Raw genomic sequence first — 19858 nt, forward strand, 5'->3', positions numbered from 1 at the left:
AAAAAAGGAGGGGTGCCTAGGCACTGTTGCATGGAAATGCTTTGCAGCTTCTAATCAGGATTTATAGGCAGAAAGAACATTTTTATTTACAGATTACATAATCACAATAACTTGTACTAATAACTGTTCTAATGTGAAGTGTCCACATCACTGGCAACAATGTGGGCACTTCCTATTGTCCATCAGTTCTGAAAACTAAGATTCTAGCGGCAGCATGTTGATGATAAAAGGGGTGTTGAATAGACTGATCATTGGTGGGCCTATACTGCAGTGTTGGAACATTGTTCTCCACTAGCGGAAGAGCACCTGCAAGGGACACTTGATGTCATGAGTTGGGTGAAAAAATAAAATTAAAGGGGCTCCGAAAGGTTTTTTTACTGGTGATTGGATAGGAGGGAATAAATGTAAGCTTTGATGCGGGGGGGGGGGGGATTTTCTAAGCCAGTGGTTTTTGTTCCAAGATAACAGAGATGCAGATGAAGATATCATACATCTGTAAAGGCAGAAGTTTTTTTTTTACCTTAATGCATTCTCTGCATTAGGGTATAAAGCCTTCTGTGATCAGATCCCCCGCAACCCACCATAAATACTTACCTAAGCCCAATCTCGATCCAGCGCTGCACCCAAGAGCTGCAAAACTGTTCTTTCCTCACTGGACATGGAGACAACAGTGAGAGCCATTGACTCCTGCTGCTATCAATCAAATCAAGTGGGGAAGGAGTAGGGGGCTAGGCTGAGCCACACTGTGTGTGTCAATAGATGCACACATCCAGGTCAGGATCAAGCTTGCATGAGTGCTCCATAGAAAGCGGCTTGCTATGGGGGTACTTGGAAGGGAGGAGGAGTCAGGAGCATTGGTAGGGGACCCTAGAAGAGGAGGATCTGGACTGCTCTGTGCAAAAACATAATTTTGAAATGGCAGCAACACATCTTAAAAAAGTTGGGACAGAGCAACAAAAAGCTGGCAAAGTAAACTATACTAACGTAGAAGAGCTGTTAGAATATTTTGCAATTAATTAGGTTAATTGGCAACAGGTTAGTAACATGAACATAAAATTGGGTGCAGTGCTACAATTAACATAACCACATGTGTGAAATATGCATATAAAAATATGTAAATGAGAACATCCAATAAAGTGACCAGTGATAAAGTGCTAACAGATCAATCAAATAAAGTGACTTAGTGGTATCCTATAACTCTGTCACTATGCAGTGACCAATGATGCATGAAATAAAGTGCTGAATACCAGAGTGCCTAGAGCCACTCTGTATACTCATAGATTACAGGGAGGTTTGGGAGTTCCACATGTTTCTAGATACTATTTGGCGGCTCAAATTTCCCAGTTGTCTATGCTTCATGCCACGATAGAATTACCCAACTGTGCTCTGCTTTCCTTAACTACATTGTTTTTGCTCCCACCTAATTTGCGCCCTCCGGATTTGAGCCCTATCATGCTTCACAGTTTAAGAACCTGGGATTCTGTAAAATATTCGGGTAATTTTGATTTTGTCATTTCTACCTCTTTTGCCAATTACGCATAATCCTTTATTTCCACCAGGCCTAGAACATCCCCCTTCTTTCTCTTGGTGGACCTCCCATGGCTTTGTTATTGTACATGATTTTCTGAGCGCTCGTACGTTTCCATCTTGGGAGTCTCTTCGAGAATCAAGGGGGGGTCCCGCCACGGGAATATTATCGGTATTTGCAATTGCGCCACTGGGTCCTATCCCTCCGTCGTACTTCTACATACCCTTACCGCAAAACGCCCTTTGAACAAGCTTGTCAGCATTCCCCAGGTCCCCTGGTCTCATTTCTGTAATTTATGCCTCCCTTAACAGTAGGTCTTCCTCACCACCCCTGTCTTATGTCTCTCAATGGGAGCGAGATCTGGGTGTCTCGATTGCGGCGGAGGATTGGCGTATGGCCTGGGGAATGGTGGCGAAATGTTCATTCAATACAGTCACTCTTGAGGCAGCCTACAAAGTTCTACTGCAGTGGTACTGAGTCCCGGCTCGGACTGCTCACTTTAATCCGACTGGCGGAGATAGGTGTTTCCAGAACTGTGGTCTAAGCGGGGATATCTTGCACATTTGGTGGTCGTACCTGCGATTGATAGGCTTCTGGTCTAGGGTTTTTGGTTTGCTACAAATGCTATTTCATATTACGGTCCATAGGGATGCAAAGGTGGCCCTCCTGCATTGCCCAATTTTGGTTCTGTCTAGGTCTCAGCAGAAATTGGCATCCTACCTATTCATTTCGGCCAAACGTGCTATAGCTCAAGCTTGGAGAACCCCTTCAGTAGTCTGCCAGGGGGTGAAGACCCAGATGAATGCTATGTTGTTCAATGAACAAATGTCTAGCATTCTTCATGATTCTCATCCGAGATTCCTTAAGGTTTGGGAACCTTGGATACGTTATTCCTTGCCATCCCTGCCTCCTACTAGTTATGGCCTCCTATAGTCGCTGCCTGTGATAGCCCCGGATCCATCTAGTTTCCCTTCTTTCATGTTTTCTTTATGATTCCCTTTTGTTTAATTTCTTTATTTTTTTCTAACCTTTTTTCTTTTCTCTTTTTTTCCGATATTATGTTGGACTACTGCTACTATTTGGTTCGGTTTTTTGCCGTCCCTTCTTGATGTCATTGGACATTTCATTATTTGACTAATACAAGTCAGCAGGATGGCTCTGTTTATGTGTTATTGTTCTGCTCTGCCCCTGCGAGGGCGTAATTTGAGCTTGTTATATTCTTAAAAACAAAACTTTCCTAATAAAAATATTGAAACAGAAATAAAGTGCTGAAAATCGATAATCAAAATTGTCCAAAATAAGTGCGTGGGAGATCTAAAATCTTCAATTGGTTGTGGTCTATCCGGTAAAGTGGTGATGTGACCAATGGTATAAAGACTGCGCACTCACCAGATGTGCAATCAATAAGCGCATTTAGAGATAACACTCTCAGTGGATGAACTGGAGGCCCCTTTAAAGGTGAATATGGTTTGGTCTGATGACCCTCACTGCTCACTCTGCTGTCAGCAATGGCTCTGCCACTCCTCATGTAGTTCTGTGGGTTGTTAGAAGCTCACTACAACTGCACATTTGTAAGTCATTAAAGATGCCAAGGCTTTTACTTCATCAACACTGTCATCTGTGCTGTAACCTGGACTTGCTAGTTGCCTCAGCTCCAGTCCTGCAGACTCAATTAGCCGTCCCAACTCTTCCAGTCCTGCGGGTAGGGAATTTATTCAACATGGAGTCTTGTCTCCTGAGTGGGTCACCTCTCCCGAATGGACAAAGACCTATCTCCAAAGGCCTGGATGTTTTTGGTAGCTTTTGGTGTTTCAGCAGCTTAGTTGACTTTTAGCACACACTTACCTCTCTGTGCTTTTTAGGTTAGTAACATGATTGGGTAAAGAAAAGGGCATCTTAGAGAGTGAGAGTGTCTCAGAAGTAAAGATGGGCAGAGATTGACCAATCTGTAAAAAGCTGCATCTTCAAATTGTCAAACATTTTCTGAATAATATTTCTTAACATAAAATTGCAAAGACTTTAAATATATCATCATCTACAATACATAATATCATCAAAAGATTCAGAAAATTCATAGAGATCTCTGTGTGCAAGAGACAAGGCCAAAACGTAATATTGGATGTCTGTGACCCTCGGGCCTGCAGACACCACTGCATGATGGGCTCCGGAATACTTCTAAAAATCACTGTCTGTGAACACAGTTCGCTGTGCCATCCAAAAATGCAAGGTAAAGCTCTATCATGCAAAGAAGAAGCTAGATCTGAACATGACCCTGATAGATGCCACCCTCTCTGGACCAGAGCCAATTTAAAATGGTCTACTGCAAAGTGCAAAATTATTCTGTAGTCAGACAAACTGAAACTTGAAATTCTTTTTGGCAACCATGGGCCAGCTCGTTATCAGCGCTCATTTTAAAAGCCTGTATCTCTGATGGTATGGGGATGCATTAGTGCATATGGAATGGGAGCTTGCACATCTGTAAAGGCATCATCAATGCTAAAAGATATATCCATGTTTTAGAGCAGCATATGCTCCCATCCAGACAATGTCTTTTTCAGGGAAGGCCTTGCATATTTCAGCAGGACAATGCTAAACCGTATACTGCATCTATATCAACAAAATGGCTTCATAGTAGAACAGTCCGGGTACTTAACTGGCCTGCCTGCAGTCCAGAATTTTCACAAACTAAAAATGTTTGGTGCATCTTGAAAAGAAAAATACAAGAAAGAAAATCCAAGACTGTTGAACAGTTAGAATGCTATGTCAGGCAGGAATAGGAAAACATTTCTCTTCCATAATTCCAGCAATTAATCTCAGTTTCCAGACATTTACAGACTGTTAAAAGAAGAGGGGATGCTACACTGTGGTAAACATGGCCCTATCCAGGGGCGGACTGACCATTCAGGCATTGCCCGAGGGCCCGGGGTCAGTAGGGGGCCCGTGAGAGGATCACTGTCCAGTGACAGTGTGGGGAGCGGAGGAGGAGGCAGTCTCTGATCCTGACCCTAAAGTAGCTCACCTGTCACTTCATGTGGTGGCAGAGTGAGTCGGGTGACGGGAGGGGAGGCTTCCAGCTGCGTTGATGAAATCCATGCAGGGAGATCGATGCTGTCACTGTCCCTCCACTGCACCGATCATCCCTGACTATGCATTGGAATTCCCTCCTGGGTCCCCCCTTTGTGCTCCTCATCCCCCCTCGCAGGTTTCTTATGCCTCCTCTTCTCTGACAGTGTCCAGCCCCTCCCCCCATCCTCCATGGCAAAGGAGAGAGGATCTGCTCTGCCTCCCCTGTCCAGATCAGCCGGCAGCTCTGTGATGCTTCTGAATGTACACTCTCTCTCCCCCCCTCTCTCTCTCTCTCTCTCCCTCTCACTCCCCCTCTCTCTCACTCCCTCCCCCCTCTCTCCCCCTCTCACTTCCTCCCTCCTCTCTCTTCCCCCCCCCCCTCTCTCTCTCTCCCTCTCTCTCTTCTCACCCTCCCCCCCTCTCTCTCTCTCTCTCTCTCTCCCTCCCTCTCCCCCCTCTCTCTCCCTCCCCCCTCTTTCCTCCCCCCTCCTTTCTCTCCCTCTTTCTCCCCCCCACTCTCTCTCACCCACTCTCTCTCCCCTCCTTCCCCCTCTCTCCCCCTCTTTCCCTCTCCCTCTCCACCCTGCCTCCCTCTCTCTCCCATCTCTCTCCCTCCCCCTCCCTCTCTACCTCCCCTCTCTTTCCCCCTCTCTCTCCCTCCCCCCCTCTCCCCCTCCCTCTCCTTCTCCCTCCCTCTCCTTCTCCCTCCCTCTCCCTCTTCCCCTCCCTCCCCCTCCCTCTCTCCCCCCTCTCCCTCTTCCCCTCCCTCCCCCTCCCTCTCTCCCCCCCTTTCCCGCTCCCTCTCTCTCCCCCTCCCTCCCCTCCTCCCTCTCACTCTCTCTCACTCTGTCTCTCTCCCTCCCACTCTCCCCCTCCCTCCCCTCTCCCTCCCTCTCTCTCTCTCCCATCCATTCCTTCCTTCCTCCATTTATTCCCTCCCTCCCTTTTCTTCTTTCCTCCATCCCCTCCCTTCATTCTTTCCTCCCTCCCCTCCTTTCATTCTTTCCTCCCATCCCTCATTTCCTTCCTTCCTTCCTTCTTCCCTTACTTCATTCCTTCCTCCTTCCCACCCCCTCCTTCATTCCTTCCTCCATCCATTCCTTCCCTCCCTTTCTTCCTTCCCTCCCTTCTTTCCTTCATCCATTCTCTCCCTCCCTTTTCTTCCTTTCCTCCCCTTCCTTCATTCCTTCCTTCCTTCCTCCCTCTCTTCCTTCCCTCCCCTTTCTTCCTTCCCTCCTTTACCTTCATTACTTTGTCCATCCATTTTCTTTTCTTCCTTCATTCCTTCCTCCATCCATTCCCTACCTCCCTTTTCTTTCTTCCTTCCTTCCCTTCCTTCCTCCATCCCCTCCCTTCATTCTTTCTTCCCACCCCTCCTTCCTTCCCTCTCCTTTTTTTATTCATCTGTTCCCTCCCTTTTTCCTTCCTTCCTTCCCTCCCCTGCCCTTTCTTCCTTCCCTCCATCTATTCCCTCCCTTTTCTTCCTTCCTTTCTACCTCCCTCCCTCCTTTCATTTCCTTCCTTCCTCCCCTCCTTCCTTCCCTCCCTTTCCTTCATTCTTTCCTCCATCCATTTCCTTCCTTCCTCCATCCATTCCCTCCCTCCCTTTTCTTCCTTCCCTTCCTTCCTTTTTCTATCCATTCCCTTTTCTTCCTTCCTCCCTCCCCTCCTTCTTTCCATCCCCTTCCTTCATCCCTTCCTCCATCCATTCCCTCCCTCCCTTTTCTTATCCATCCATTCCCTTTTCTTCCTTCCTCCCTCTCTCCCTCCCTCCCTCTCTCCCCCTCCCTCTCCCCCCCCCTCTTCCCCTCTCCCTCCCTCTCTCTCTCTCTCCCTCTCCCCCCTTTCCCTCTCTCCCCCCTCACTCTCTCTCCCTCTCTCCCTACCACTCTCCCCTCCCTACCCTCTCCCTCCCTCTCTTCCCCTCCCTCTCTCTCTCTCTCCCTCTCTCTCTCCCCCTCCCTCTATCTCTCGCTCCCATCCATTCCTTCCTTCCTCCATCCATTCCCTCCCTCCCTTTTCTTCCTTCCTCCATCCCCTCCCTTCATTCTTTCCTCCCTCCTTTCATTCTTTCCTTCCATCACTCCTTTCATTTCCTTCATTCCTTCCTTCCTTCCTTTTTTCCCTTCCTTCATTCCTTCCTCTTTCCCACCCCTTCCTTCATTCCTTCCTCCATCCATTCCTTCCCTCCCTTTCTTCCTTCCCTCCCTTCTTTCCTTCATCCATTCCCTCCCTCCCTTTTCTTCCTTCCCTTCCTTTCTCTATCCATTCCCTTTTCTTCCTTCCTCCCTCCCCTCCTTCATTCCTTCTTTCTGTCCCTTTCCTTCATCCCTTCCTCCATCCATTCCTTCCTCCATCCATTCCCTCCCTCCCTTTTCATATCCATCCATTCCCTTTTCTTCCTTCCTCCCTCACCTTTCTTCATTCCTTCCTTCCTCCATCCATTCCCTCCCTCCTTTCCTTTTCTTACTTCCTTCCCTTCTTTCCTTCCTTCATTCCTTCCTCCCTCCATTCCCTTCCTCCCTCCCTCCCTTTTCTTTTATTCTTTCCTTCCTTCATTCCTTCCTCCCTCCATTCCCTTCCTCCCTCCCTTTTCTTCTTTCCTTCCTTCTTTCCCTCCACTTCCTTCATTCCTTCCTCCATCCATTTCCTTTCTTCCTCCATCCATTCCCTCCCTCCCTTTCCTTCCTTCCTCCATCCCCTCCCTTCATTCTTTCCTCCCACCCTTCCTTCCTTCCCTCTCCTTCCTTCCTTCCTTCCTCCATCCATTCCCTCTCTCTCTTTTCCTTCCTTTCTTTCTCCCTCCCCTTTCTTCCTCCCTCCATCTATTCCATCCCTTTCCTTCCTTCCTCCCCTTTCTTCCTCCATCCATTCCCTCTCTTCCCTCCTTTTCCTTCATTCCTTCCTCCATCCATTTTCTTTCCTTCCTTCCTCCATCCATTCCCTCCCTCCCTCCCTTTTCTTCTTTCGTCCCACCCATCCTTCCTCTATCCATTCCCTCTCTTCCTCCCTTTTCTTTCTTTCTTCCGTCCTTCCCTCCATCCATTCCCTTCCTTCTGATATAAGGGGGTAGAGGTTCTGTTTATTCATCCTAATCTAATGAAAGCCCAACATATACTAGTGCTCCCTCTTCACTCCCTACTGACACTGTCCACAACCCCCACAAAATAATTGTGAAAAAAATACTACAGAAATAAATTGTAAAAAATAATAAAACATTAGATAATACAAATTTAAAAATTCTGACATCCACACCATTGATCTACTGACACCATCCACTGGCCACCTAAAAGCATTTTGAAAAAAAATTATATAAATAATAAAACATTAATTTGTAAAAAAAAATCATAAAATTGTAAGAAAAAAATAAAATAATACTAATAAAAATGAAGACTACTGACACCATCCTACACATACTACCCACAGCCATACACTCTGCACTCCTCTCCCTGTACATACTACCCACTGTCATACACACCACTCTGTACATTCCCTATTTAACATTACCTCATTCTGCACTATATAAGTAATCTCAGACACTATTTAACCACACCCCTTTAAAGCCATGTCCAATTTTTAGTGCTATTTAAAACACACCCCTCCTCTTTCATCCCTTCCTCTCTCTCTCTCTCACTCCTCCTCCTCTCTCTCTCTCACACACCCCTCCTCTTTTTCACCCTCTCACTCCTCTCTCTCTTTCACTTCCCCCACATGGCAGCCATCTTTAAACCTGGAAGTGCCCAGTGGCTTCTATGGCAAGAAGCCGGGAACATTCATGCAGGCTTTGCTGCAGTAAATATTTAAATGCCCCCTCTATGCAGCTGAGCTGCAATATGTAGGTAGGGTGTTGTGTAGGTGTGGCTTGAGTGTAGGCGGGGGAACAGGGGGCCCCATTATCTCTTACTGCCCGGGGCCCCATGAGTTGTTAGTCCGCCCCTGGCCCCATCCCAACTTTTTTGAGATGTAATGCTGCCATCAGTTTAAAATTCACCTTATTTTTTTCTTAAAATAGTACATTTTCTCAGTTTAAACATTTGATATGTTTTCATATTTCTATTGTGAATAACATATGGGTTTATGAGATTTGCAAACTATTGCATTCTGTTTTTATGTAGATTTTACACAGTATCCCAACTTTTTTTGGAATTGGGGTTGTATATACTGTGGATAGTAGAGAAGATACATACTACTGCAGTAATTTTATATTGCAAACCTTTCGTATAGTTCATCATCTTCTCCTCCCCAGCCCCAGAACATGTTTGAAAATCCATTTATTTTCAGGAACTGCTCCTTTGTAAACGCCACAATTCCTCCAAACAGCGTTGGATAAAGTAATCTGTAAAGAAAATATAAATTACATAAGTACATTACTATTTTACATTTGCAGCGCATTATTTACTTTTCTATAACTCACTTATTTTCTGCGCATATGACAAATGAAATCCCCAGTGACACCAATACAGTGATTAGTGCTACAAAAAAACACTGACACTGTACTAATGGCACTGGGCAGGAAGTGGTTAACATGAGGGGCGATCAAAGTGTTAACTGTGTGCTGGGTGTGTTTTACTATGGGGCCGTGTGTTTGTGCTTCACTGTAAGCACACTGCTTTGTATGGCTGTGCTGTTCACAGCCATGCAAAGCAGTGTGCACGAGCTGACAAGGAGGAGAACTGTTTTGTTTACAAACAGTTCTCCTCCCTGTTTGGAGATCCTTGGCAATCACCGGGCGCCGGCGAGCAATCACCAGCCGGGACCCGGTGATTGCGAGCCTCGTGCGTGCGCCCTACCCAGCAATGCAAAAGCATGTATGTATATGTGATTTTGTGCACCCGTGCCGCACTGTAGCAGTATTTCTGCTATAATGCGGACGGGAAGCAGTTAAAACAAACAATGTGTAAATAATAACAAAAACATAGTTCAAAAAACACTGATCACAAAAAAACAATTCAAGGAACATTCTGAAAACACATCAGATCTCAATGGGGGAAAATATCATGCTGAATTTCTATATTTATATGGACTGGGTAATGTGTTAGGAACATAAGGATGCCAAATTGTTTGATGGAAATGAGAAGTATCAACCTATAGAGCACTGAATTCAAAGACACCCTGAAAATCAAAGTGAAAAAATTATGCAGCAGGCTAGTCCATTTTGCTGAAATTTCATTGAAGCAACTCAAAATGGTACTCAGTAGTTTTCCCCCACTTGCTTGTATTCATGCCTAACAACATGATATTCCAGAGGTGTTCTATTGGATTTCAGTTAGGCAAGTGTGGGGGCCATTCATTGGTATCAACTCCTTCATTCTCCAGGAACTGCCTACATACTCTCGCCACATGAGGCCAGGCATTGTCATGCACCAGGTGGAACCCAGGACCCACTGCACCAGCATAGGGTCTGACAGTGGACCCAAGGATTTCATCCCAATATATAATGACAGTCAGGGTGTCAGTGTTTAGCCTGTAGAGGTCTGTGCGTCCCTCCGTGGATATGCCTCCCCAGACCATCACTGACCCACCACCAAAATGGTCATGCTGAGCGATGTTACAGGCAGCATAATGTTCTCCATGGCTTCTCCAGACCCTTTCACACCTGTTACATGTGCTCAGGGTGAACCTGCTCTCATCTGTGAAAAGCACAGGGCGCCAGTGGCGGACCTGCCAATTCTGGTGCTCAATGGCAAATGCCAATCAAGCTCTATGATGCCGGGCAGTGAGTACAGGGCCCACTAGAAGACATCATGCCCTCAGGCCACCCTCATGAAGTCAGTTTCTGATTGTTTGGTCAGAGACATTCACACCAGTGGCCTGCTGTAGGTCATTTTGTAGGGCTCTGGCAGAGCTCATTCTGTTTCTCCTTGCACAAAGGAGCAGATGCCGGTCCTGCTGATGGGTTAAGGACATTTTACGTCCCTGTCCAGCTCTCCTACAGTAATTGCCTGTCTCTTGGAATCTCCTCCATGCTCTTGAGACTGTGCTGGGAGACACAGCAAACCTTCTGGCAATGGCACATATTGATGTGCCATTCTGGAGGAGTTGGACTGCCTGTGCAACTGCTGTAGGGTCCAGGTATCACTTAATGCTACCAGTAGTGACACTGACCATAGCCAAATGCAAAACTAGGGAAAAACAGAAAAGATGAGTAGGAAAAAAATTGGCAGTGGCCGCCAAGTGAAACCATTCCTGTGTTGGGGGTTGTCTCATTGTTACCCATCTAGTGCACCTGTTAAGTTCATTAACACCAAAGCAGCTGAAACTGATTATCAACCCTCTCTGCTACTTAACTAACCAGATCAATAGCCCACGAGTTTAATTGACTTGATTCCTTTAATTTTTTTGAGCAGTGTATAATATAGTAGAGTGGTTCTGTCAGGGCAGGGGCCGAGGAACGGACAGGCAGGCCTAACAATGTAACGCACTGGCTGACGACAACCACCACCCACAGACCGAAGTCCCTCAGGGCGCGGAGTCTAAGTCCCAGGCTGCCCTTCACCAGGGCCCCTGATGGTGGGGATGGACTTGACGCAGCCAGGAACCAGGTCGCGGCCCCCGAGACACCTCAGCTGCGGTAATGGCCGCCGCCAATGGCATGTAGCTGGTGGAAGAGACAAAAGAGTAGTCAGACAGGCTGGGTCAACAACAACAGGACAAAACAGTACAGGACAGCAGACGAGAATCACAGTTCACGAGCCGGGTTCAGCAACAGAGGGTCAGATCAAAGGAGAATACAAAGAATAGTCGAGTCACAAGCCGAATCAGATACCAGGAGAGTCACGAGAGTCAGAACAGAGTAATAGCAACACAAAAACACAAGACACAAGTGCAAAGAGCATGTGCGGGCCACAGGCTTATATGTCATCAGCCACACCCCTCTGGGGGATGGACCGCAGAGACCTGAAGGCATAAAAGGATTCCTACCATGCACAGCAGAATCCAAGATGGACGCCAGCACATGGAGTAACATAACCTCAGGGAAAAGGTAGGACCTTGACAGGTTCACCCACACAGGGGTACTTCGATGGTAAAAAGAAAAGTACAAAAAATTTGCTTGGAGCCAAAGTACTACACTGAAGTTCAGTGAGGATCACATTCAAATCAAGGTTAGAAAACATGGCATGGGTCGTGCAACCTAACCCCTATTAATATAACTGTGGGCATATGCAGGTGGGCAGTGAGGTGACAGGAGCCCCATGAGAGTTCTGTCACACATCTCGGGTGCGGTGAGGCCTGCACAGTTTCTAGATGACAGAAGGTAAATAGTGAAAAGAGAGAGAGAAAAACACAGGGAAGGAGGGGGTTGTGGAACTTTTGTTTTGGGGGGGGGGGAGGGAATAGTGATAAGGAAGGGAATGAGGGGTCAAGGAGCGTTTGCCACAGGGGATAAGTATCCAAAAAGCATGCCCCTCTAGCACTAGGGAAAGACGATAATAGAGTGTCCAGTTAAAGATGGAGCAGCCTGGCAGTGAAGCGAGAGGCCGGCCGGTAGTCAAGCCACGGCTGCCAAGTGGAGAGGAATTTGTTTGTCCGTAAGCACCATCGTCAATTTTTCATTTTTAAAGAATCCCTGGATCCTGCACTTGACTTCTTCAAAATTCAGAGAAGGCGACTTCCACACAAACTATAGTCTGTTTTATTGCCATAAAGAAGAACAAAATAAGGGTCTATGAGAGTGGTCTATGGAGAAGGGCTTCACCTGGATTTTTCCAGATATTAAAATGTGAGATTGAATAGATCATGTTATATATTCTGGATCATAAGCAGTGAGCTACTGGGCCAGACCACCAGATATGAAACATGGTCCCTTCAGCCTTGCAGCCTCTGAAGCAAAGTGGGCTATAGCTGGGAACGTATTTCACTATGTGCGCCGGGGTGAAATACTACCTCAATAGGACCTTATATGCATTCTCTAAAGTTTATATATTCTAGGAGCATTTCAAGATTGTTTGCCAAATTGGCACCAAACCCACTTCAGTTAGAGACTCACGCAGGTCCTGTGCCCAAGCAGTACAATATGAAGATAAAGATGCAGAAGCGTGGCCTCGAATAGAGCATAAATCGAGGTTTCGGACCACAGAAGTGAGGAAATGGTGCAATTGCAGGTAGTGGAAGAGTTTGTTAAGGGTAATGTGACGGTTTTCCCTAAATTGTTGAAAACTGTGGAGGCCTTTCATAGTCAGCATAGCATGAACGTAAAACCTTTAGAGATCCACCATGAAAAAGCAGGTTTATCCATTATACCTGGGGAGAATAAGGGGCAATCAAACAGTTGTAATAATGGCAAGTGAGGGGACATTAAACCCTCAGAATATTTCCAGCTCTCCCAAACTTCCAAAGTGTGGGCTAAAACTGGGTTAAGAAGTTTGGGACGTGGAAGCCAAGGAAGAGAGGGCAAAGGGATAGGATGGGTGTCTATAATAACCATTGTAGCCCAAAGGGGCAAATCAGTGCCTGAGAAGTATTGGGTCAAAGGAGTTATTTGAGCTGCAAGATAATAAAGTTGGATATGAGGAGCCCCAAGGCCCCCTTGAATTTTAGGGCAGTACAATAAATGGCGGGCCAAGTGTGGACATGTCAAGGCCAGATGAAGTTTAAGATATCCTATTCATGCGCAGGATGTGAGGTGGTATACAAATGGGAAGGGTGCTGAAAGGGTACAGCAGTTTCGGAAAAATAGGTCATCTTGAGTGTGTGGGTTTGGCCAAACCAGAAGAGGGACATATGGCTCAATGAGGTTAACAGATGTCATAGGTTCTGAAGCAAAGGTGGAATGTTAGCTTGATGGAGCGTGTCATAGGATGGTGTGACTGAGATACCAAAGTAAGGAAGCAAGGTAAACCACTAAAATGGGAATTGAGATTGGATCTGCATCTGGGTGGTGGCCAGGAGAGTCAGATTTAGTGCAGTAGACTTGGATTGATTAACATGTAAGCCAGAAAGTGTGATGAAACATGAAAGAAGCATTGTAAGGTTTGGAAGGGAGGTGAGATGAGGTATAGCAGGATGTCATCTGCAAACAATGTTTATGGTGGATGCCAACTAGCTTTAGACCCTTAATAGATGGTTGCAAATGTGCATGGCCAGAGGTTCAAGTGCGAGTCTGAAAAGGATTGGTAAATGTGGGCAGCCTTGTCGAGTGCCCCCTCGTGTAAGAAATGGGGGGATGCGACCCCTTGATATTGTACCATCGCCGAAGGGGTGCTGTAGAGAGCAGAAACCCATTTTAAAAAGTCTTCCCTAACCCCAGGCTGAGGTACGACCAGGACAGGGTGTCGAAGGCTTTACTCATATCAAGTGAAAGCAGCATGAGCGCCTGCAAATGCTGACATGCATATGATTGAGTAAAGTAGTGCATCTAATGTTGTCCAAGGTTTGCCGATGTGGTATGAAACCCACTTGATCCTTGTGGATCAAGGTTGGTATCAGCTGGTTCAGGCGGGTAGCCAGAGTCTTTGTCAATATTTTGACATTCACATTTAGAAGAGATATGGGGCATAGTTTGACCATGTTTGGCTTTCTTTTCCAGGTTTTGGGATCATTACTATGTGTGCTTTCAGCATATCGGCTGAAAGTTGGCCTCCATTTTTAAACTGATTGAAAGTCTGTGTTAATATAGGGGCAACGATATTGGTGAAATTTTTGTAACATAATGCTGTGAAGCCGTCCTGCGCGCTTTCTAAATCTTTTACTTTGGTCTCAGTGATTTCCACTCCCAACATCATTCTCTGGCTGTCCGAGATCTATGGGAATGGGGTCTCATTCAGAAAAGTGGAGATTGCTTCTGTCAGAACTGCACGTGTTCCCACATATAGTTTGGCAAGGTTGTAGTGGAACTCATCAACAATGTGTTTGGGATCAGAGGTGCGTATGTGTTGTTGAGTTTTTAAAGTGTAGAAATATTGCCTGGGTGTGAACAGACAGAGCTTGCTGGCAAGCATAGAACCAATCTTTTTCCCATTGGAATAAAATTTCTGGTGCAACCAATTGAGCTGACATTCACCCTAGTCTGTAAGGCAGAAATTTAGATCAGTGCTGAGTTTCTTGACCCTTGGTATATTTTGAGATTAAGGTGAATGTTTAAAAAGTTGAGTGGTAGCTTCAAGTTCTTTTTCCAGAGTAGCCTTGTATTTTTGTCGTTCCCTACGGCTTCGTGAAGCCAGCTGAATAAAGTGGCCTCGGATGACCACTTTGTAGGCTTCCCACAGGGTTGTTGGAGAAGATACAGAATGGATGTTCTTGAGGAAATACTCAAAAGAATGTATTTTGATTTTCTCCATCACTTGTGAAAAAGTAAGAAGGGAATCGTTAAGACTCCATGACGGTGCTCGAAATGGGTGTAAAGGGGCATTGCAGTATGCGATTACTGGGTCATGATCTGACCAGGGCACCCTTGGGATAATCATGGTGGAAAGCTGAGGAAGAAAAAAAGGGGGCACAAAGATGTGATCAATACAAGAGTTACAAGAATGCGGATGAGAAAAATATGTATAATCTTTGGATTTGGGGTGAAACTCGTACCAGGCATCTGTTAAGTTGTGAGTCTTAAGTAATGTGGCAAATGTTAAAGAGGGTGGGGAAGAGGCAAAGGAGCCCAGTGGTGACTTTTCCAGAGGGATTAGAAACTATATTGGAATATTTCCTAATCTCACATAGTGGCAGGGCCTCACACTGTCTCAAATGAAATAATCAATCATTTTTATAGGCGTACTTTCCTTTTTACATAACTGTACTTACCTTTCCTTCACTCCACACCTTCTTCCTTAAACACTGGAAGCCAAAGCCAAAGGAAATGCCCAGTACTTCCAGCTATGGAGAAGCCATGTTACAGTGCTGGGCAAATCAGTATTGCCAGATGGAGAGTTCATAGACCTATATGCTCTAGGACTCGTTGCTTACATAAACTTTACAAACACTGTTCTTCACTCCAGGCAGCTGAACAGTATGGTGGGGTAATGAAAGGAACACAAGTATATGCTTCTGGGTAGGGTTGGACCTTCATGGCCAAGGAACAGGTTCACGTCATAATTCTTTGGAACTTCCTTATAATATCTATTTTGTGAAAAGACTGTAAATAACTGTAACTCTTTATCAATGTTTTACTTAGATTACAAGCAACCTGCTAGAAAATGCAGATTTCCAGAAAATGTGAAAAACCTAATATAAATAATTATCATTTGTCTTTTATTCAGAACAAAAGACTGAATTTAAAGTAATTACCTGAAATTAAATTTGTCCAAAGAATTTGCTAAATGTCTGGGGTTTTCAGAGCACCTGTAAAGATTCCTCTGATCCATTGGAATGATGTCAACATCACTGAAGATGAAGCAATTATAATCATATTCCATTATTGCCTCTGAAAAGCCAACATTCATCAATTTGGCTCTGTTGAATGTTGTTTTGCCATGCTGTTAACATCAATCACAAATAATCATTAACTGTCATAGTTACATAACCAGGTTGAAAAAAAGATAAAACACAAGATGCACTATAACACTTATAAAACAATACAAATGTATGAGCAGTTTACAGAAAGACTGACATATAAACTCCTAAAAAATGGATATTAGAACTGCAGGGCCTGAAACCTAAAATAAAATAAAAATTCTTCATGCAAAAATGATTCTTACCTACACCCAGTGTTCTTGACCAATTGTGTTTCACAAACAACTCTCCAGAATATCAGACCCCACTATTCCAATGGTCAATTTGACATGTGATTATCCAATCCCACACTATAATCGACAGTGCGGCAGAATAAGCAAGACTGCTTCAGGTACTGAATTACCACCATCACCACCCTATATGGATCAGGACTTATCAGAAGGATGAATCCCAATTGCCAGAGGTCAGTAATTGCTCTTGTATGATACATTCATCATACTCTACAAAGGCTCTTGAAATGACATTACAGCAGGCAATAGCATTCATTGAGTGGGCCCGTTCTTTGCCTTGTAATATATTATGGATGGTGTCTGTTTTGAGCTTGTATAGGACGCTGCTGCTGAGATGATATTGCCATCTTGTGTTTAATCAGTACATCACTGGATCTTCATCATACCTGGTGCAAAATACATCTCTGGAACATGAGTGTATTTCATATGTTTTAATTGATGAATAAAAGTTTAAAAGGATAAAGCACTATGTCGAGTTTTTTTTAATGAGGAATACGGCTGATACAAAGACGCTTATCAGGAGGGAGCTTACTTTGGAGTCTTCATTCAGCAAGTTGATCTTCTGAGTCCATATGGGACCAAAAGTGCAGTTAGACCGTAACATTGTATAAAGTGAGGTCACACTGCGTAAGGTGAGCAGATATATGGTGAAGGATGTCTTTGCATGGGAATTGATGACAATTGTGTGCTTTTTGTGTGTTTTTATATATATATATATATATATATATATTCTACATTTTTTTCTTCTATTATATATTTATTTCTTCACTTTGTTTTTTGGTTATATAATGGTTTGTGCCATTGTTTTATGTAGTGCAGCATTTTTTCACTTCACATTATGATTGTATAATTTGCCCCACAGAGACATGGGTTGTGTGCACTAGCGGCTACAGCATTTAATTGTATTTTTTTGTTTTTACTTCACCATAGTTAGCGCTTGAGTTATTCAATATATTTTAGATAACTACAGACCAGTAAGTTTAACTTCTATTCTCGGGAGAAGAGTTTGACAAAAGACCACCCAGAAGAGTTTTTGCTAGAAAACCATATTATAAGAAATAGACAGCACAGAAAAAGATTGAAGTTGTCAAAGAAATCTGCTTTCTTTTCATGAGGAAGTAAGCACAAATCTTGCAAAGGAGTAGCTGGGCATATAATATATTTGTACTTTGCATATTTCTCTATATACAGCTAATATGTAATTTAAAGTCTAAGGCCAAAGGGAACTGTACAGTCAGGCAGGTTGAGCACACAGGAACAATGTACTGCCACTCCATTCCTCATTTCCTTCTGTCTCTTGGAGTTGAGAAAACCTGTTAGAAATGACTCATGTAGACTGCAGAGGAATGAGACAGCAGAAACAAATCACGCTCAGTGCTTTAGATTGAGACAAGTGCACACTATAATGTGATGTGCTTTGTTCATATTTCAAATCTGCGGTTTACAACCACTTTAAGCCAGTGTTTAGTAATAAATAGCACATCTTCTTCTCTGATGTCTGCACTTCTCATATGACAGGCTAAGAGATTTACTGAAAGAATTAAACAACTTTTGTGAAGATTCACGTCAATTATCTAATCATATGAAAAGCATATTGAGCCACAAGTAAAGTTAGCACTGTTGGTGTACTTTAATTTGTTCCCATTAGATGTTGAATACTGTAGATCCTAAACATACTTAAGTCCTGACTGTTTTCAGATTCCAAACAGAGAAATATTAAAACAGAACATTTCATACTGGAAGAAATAAGACATCTTTTCAGCAAAACAAACTGTAAGTACAAAGTAAGAGTAATAGCAAGATACATACAAAAAAAATTAATAATCTATGTGCCATTTGCACAAAATTACACATATGGTAAATCAGACCTGCAAAAAAAGAAACATATACTCGCTATGCTAAGATGTGTCATTCCAAGTCTACAAGTCAATAATTTGCATTGACTAATAAAATCAAAATATATTAGCCTGACTTGAAACAGTGAATAAAGCATTTCACTAGAAAAGATAACCAGAGCTATAAAACAGCTACGGGTTTTTTTCTTTTTTAATGAATATAGTGGATATCATAGGCTTGCCCAAGGGGTGTGCCCAGGCACACCCTAATCACCCCAATTCACTTTGCCTAGCCCTGCTAATTCAGCAGGGGGGCTGGAGGAAGAGAGAGGAGCCTGACTCACAAATTCTGGGCTCCCCCTCCTCTTTGCAGCTACCTTTAAAGGTCCCATTGTTCAGCTATGAGTCAGGGGCAGAAAATGGACTATTTAACCACTTTAAGGTGTAGGTGGAGTGATCTACTGCACTGCAGGCCCGACAATTACATTAAAGCCTCTTCTACATCAATCCTCCGGCGCCTTAATTTAGGAATTAGAATACTCAGCTGGCACCTGGAAGTGGTTAAATAGTTCTTTCTGTCCTGGACCCCGTTGCCCAGCTCATTTTCAGGAGGAAAGGACAATACTAAACCTCAGCTTGGGAGGATCCTTCAGAAGAAGCATTGTACCCAGTCCCTAGCCCCAGGTGCTCAGGAGACAGCGGGTTGCCACCGATCTGGGACTTCACCCCATGATGGCTCCCCACAGCACCTCCAGCTTCCCTCCTCTCCTCTCCCACCAGATACTGCAGGGGAGGGGGAGTGGAGCATTTCAGGATGGAGAGCAGGGAAGGGGCCAATAAATATGTAATTTACTGGCCCTTTCTTTTTCTGAAAGAACAGAGTGAGCAAATGGTACCTTCACTCACTCTGTTCATTCATAGCTGAAGCATAGTAAACTGTATTTCTTATACTTCAGTTATGCATTGACAGGAGCCTCTGTTTTCTTTTCATTTATCTTCAGTGGAGCTGAGGCTACAAAGAAAGGGACTGGGGAATGTGTTTCCTCAGTCCCTTTCTCTGTCTCAAAAGTAAGACTTCAGTGGTATGTTTAGACCCTGATAGTTCACCAAAGTCCCCCCAATGGGGCTCCAAAAACAATGTAAAGAAAATGATATTGTAAAAAAAATAATAAAATCAAAAAGTGTAAAAAATAATAAAAAAAAATAAAATAAAAATGAAAAAAACTACTGGCACTGTCCACTGCCCTACTGACACCATCCTCTGCCCTACTGACAAAGTCAACTACCCTACTGACCGCAACCACTGCTCTACTGGCTGACACTATCCACTGTCCTATTTACACCATCCTTGTTTTAATACATTTTAAAATGCTTGCTTTTATATATACAGTTGCAAGAAAAAGTATGTGAACCCCTTGGGATTACGTGGAGTTTTGCATGAATTGGGCATAAAATGTGCTCTGAACGTCATCTAAGTCACAACAATAGAAGAACACAGTCTGCTGAACATAATACTACACAAACATTAGATGTTGCCATGGTTTAATTGCACATAACATGTAAACATTCACAGTGCAGGGAGGAAAAAGTATGTGAACCTTTGGACTTAATAACTGGTTGACCCTCCTTTGGCAGCAATAACCTCAACCAAACGTTTCCTGTAGTTGCAGATCAGACCTGCACAACGATCTGGAGTCATTTTGGACCACTCCTCTTCACAAAACTGTTTCACTGTAGCAATATTCTTGGGATGTCTG

General features: G+C 44.1%; 1 protein-coding gene across 1 annotated transcript in view; it reads right to left on the minus strand.

Annotated features, from left to right (window-relative positions):
• LOC149468508 (beta-1,4-galactosyltransferase 1-like) overlaps nt 1-19858 on the minus strand; it is a gene marked incomplete at its 5' end in the record, with an annotated part of 83570 nt that overhangs the window by 5947 nt on the left and 57765 nt on the right. Inside the window, 2 exons of the mRNA XM_089670131.1 lie at nt 8808-8930; nt 15812-15999. Of these exons, the coding sequence (XP_089526257.1) occupies nt 8808-8930; nt 15812-15999 (311 nt within the window). The remainder of the gene's footprint in view (nt 1-8807; nt 8931-15811; nt 16000-19858) is intronic.

The sequence above is a fragment of the Staurois parvus genome, unplaced genomic scaffold, assembly GCF_062004578.1.
Source record: "Staurois parvus isolate SC_StPar_1 unplaced genomic scaffold, SC_StPar_1.0 ptg000086l, whole genome shotgun sequence".
NCBI classification, from domain to species: Eukaryota; Metazoa; Chordata; class Amphibia; order Anura; family Ranidae; genus Staurois; species Staurois parvus.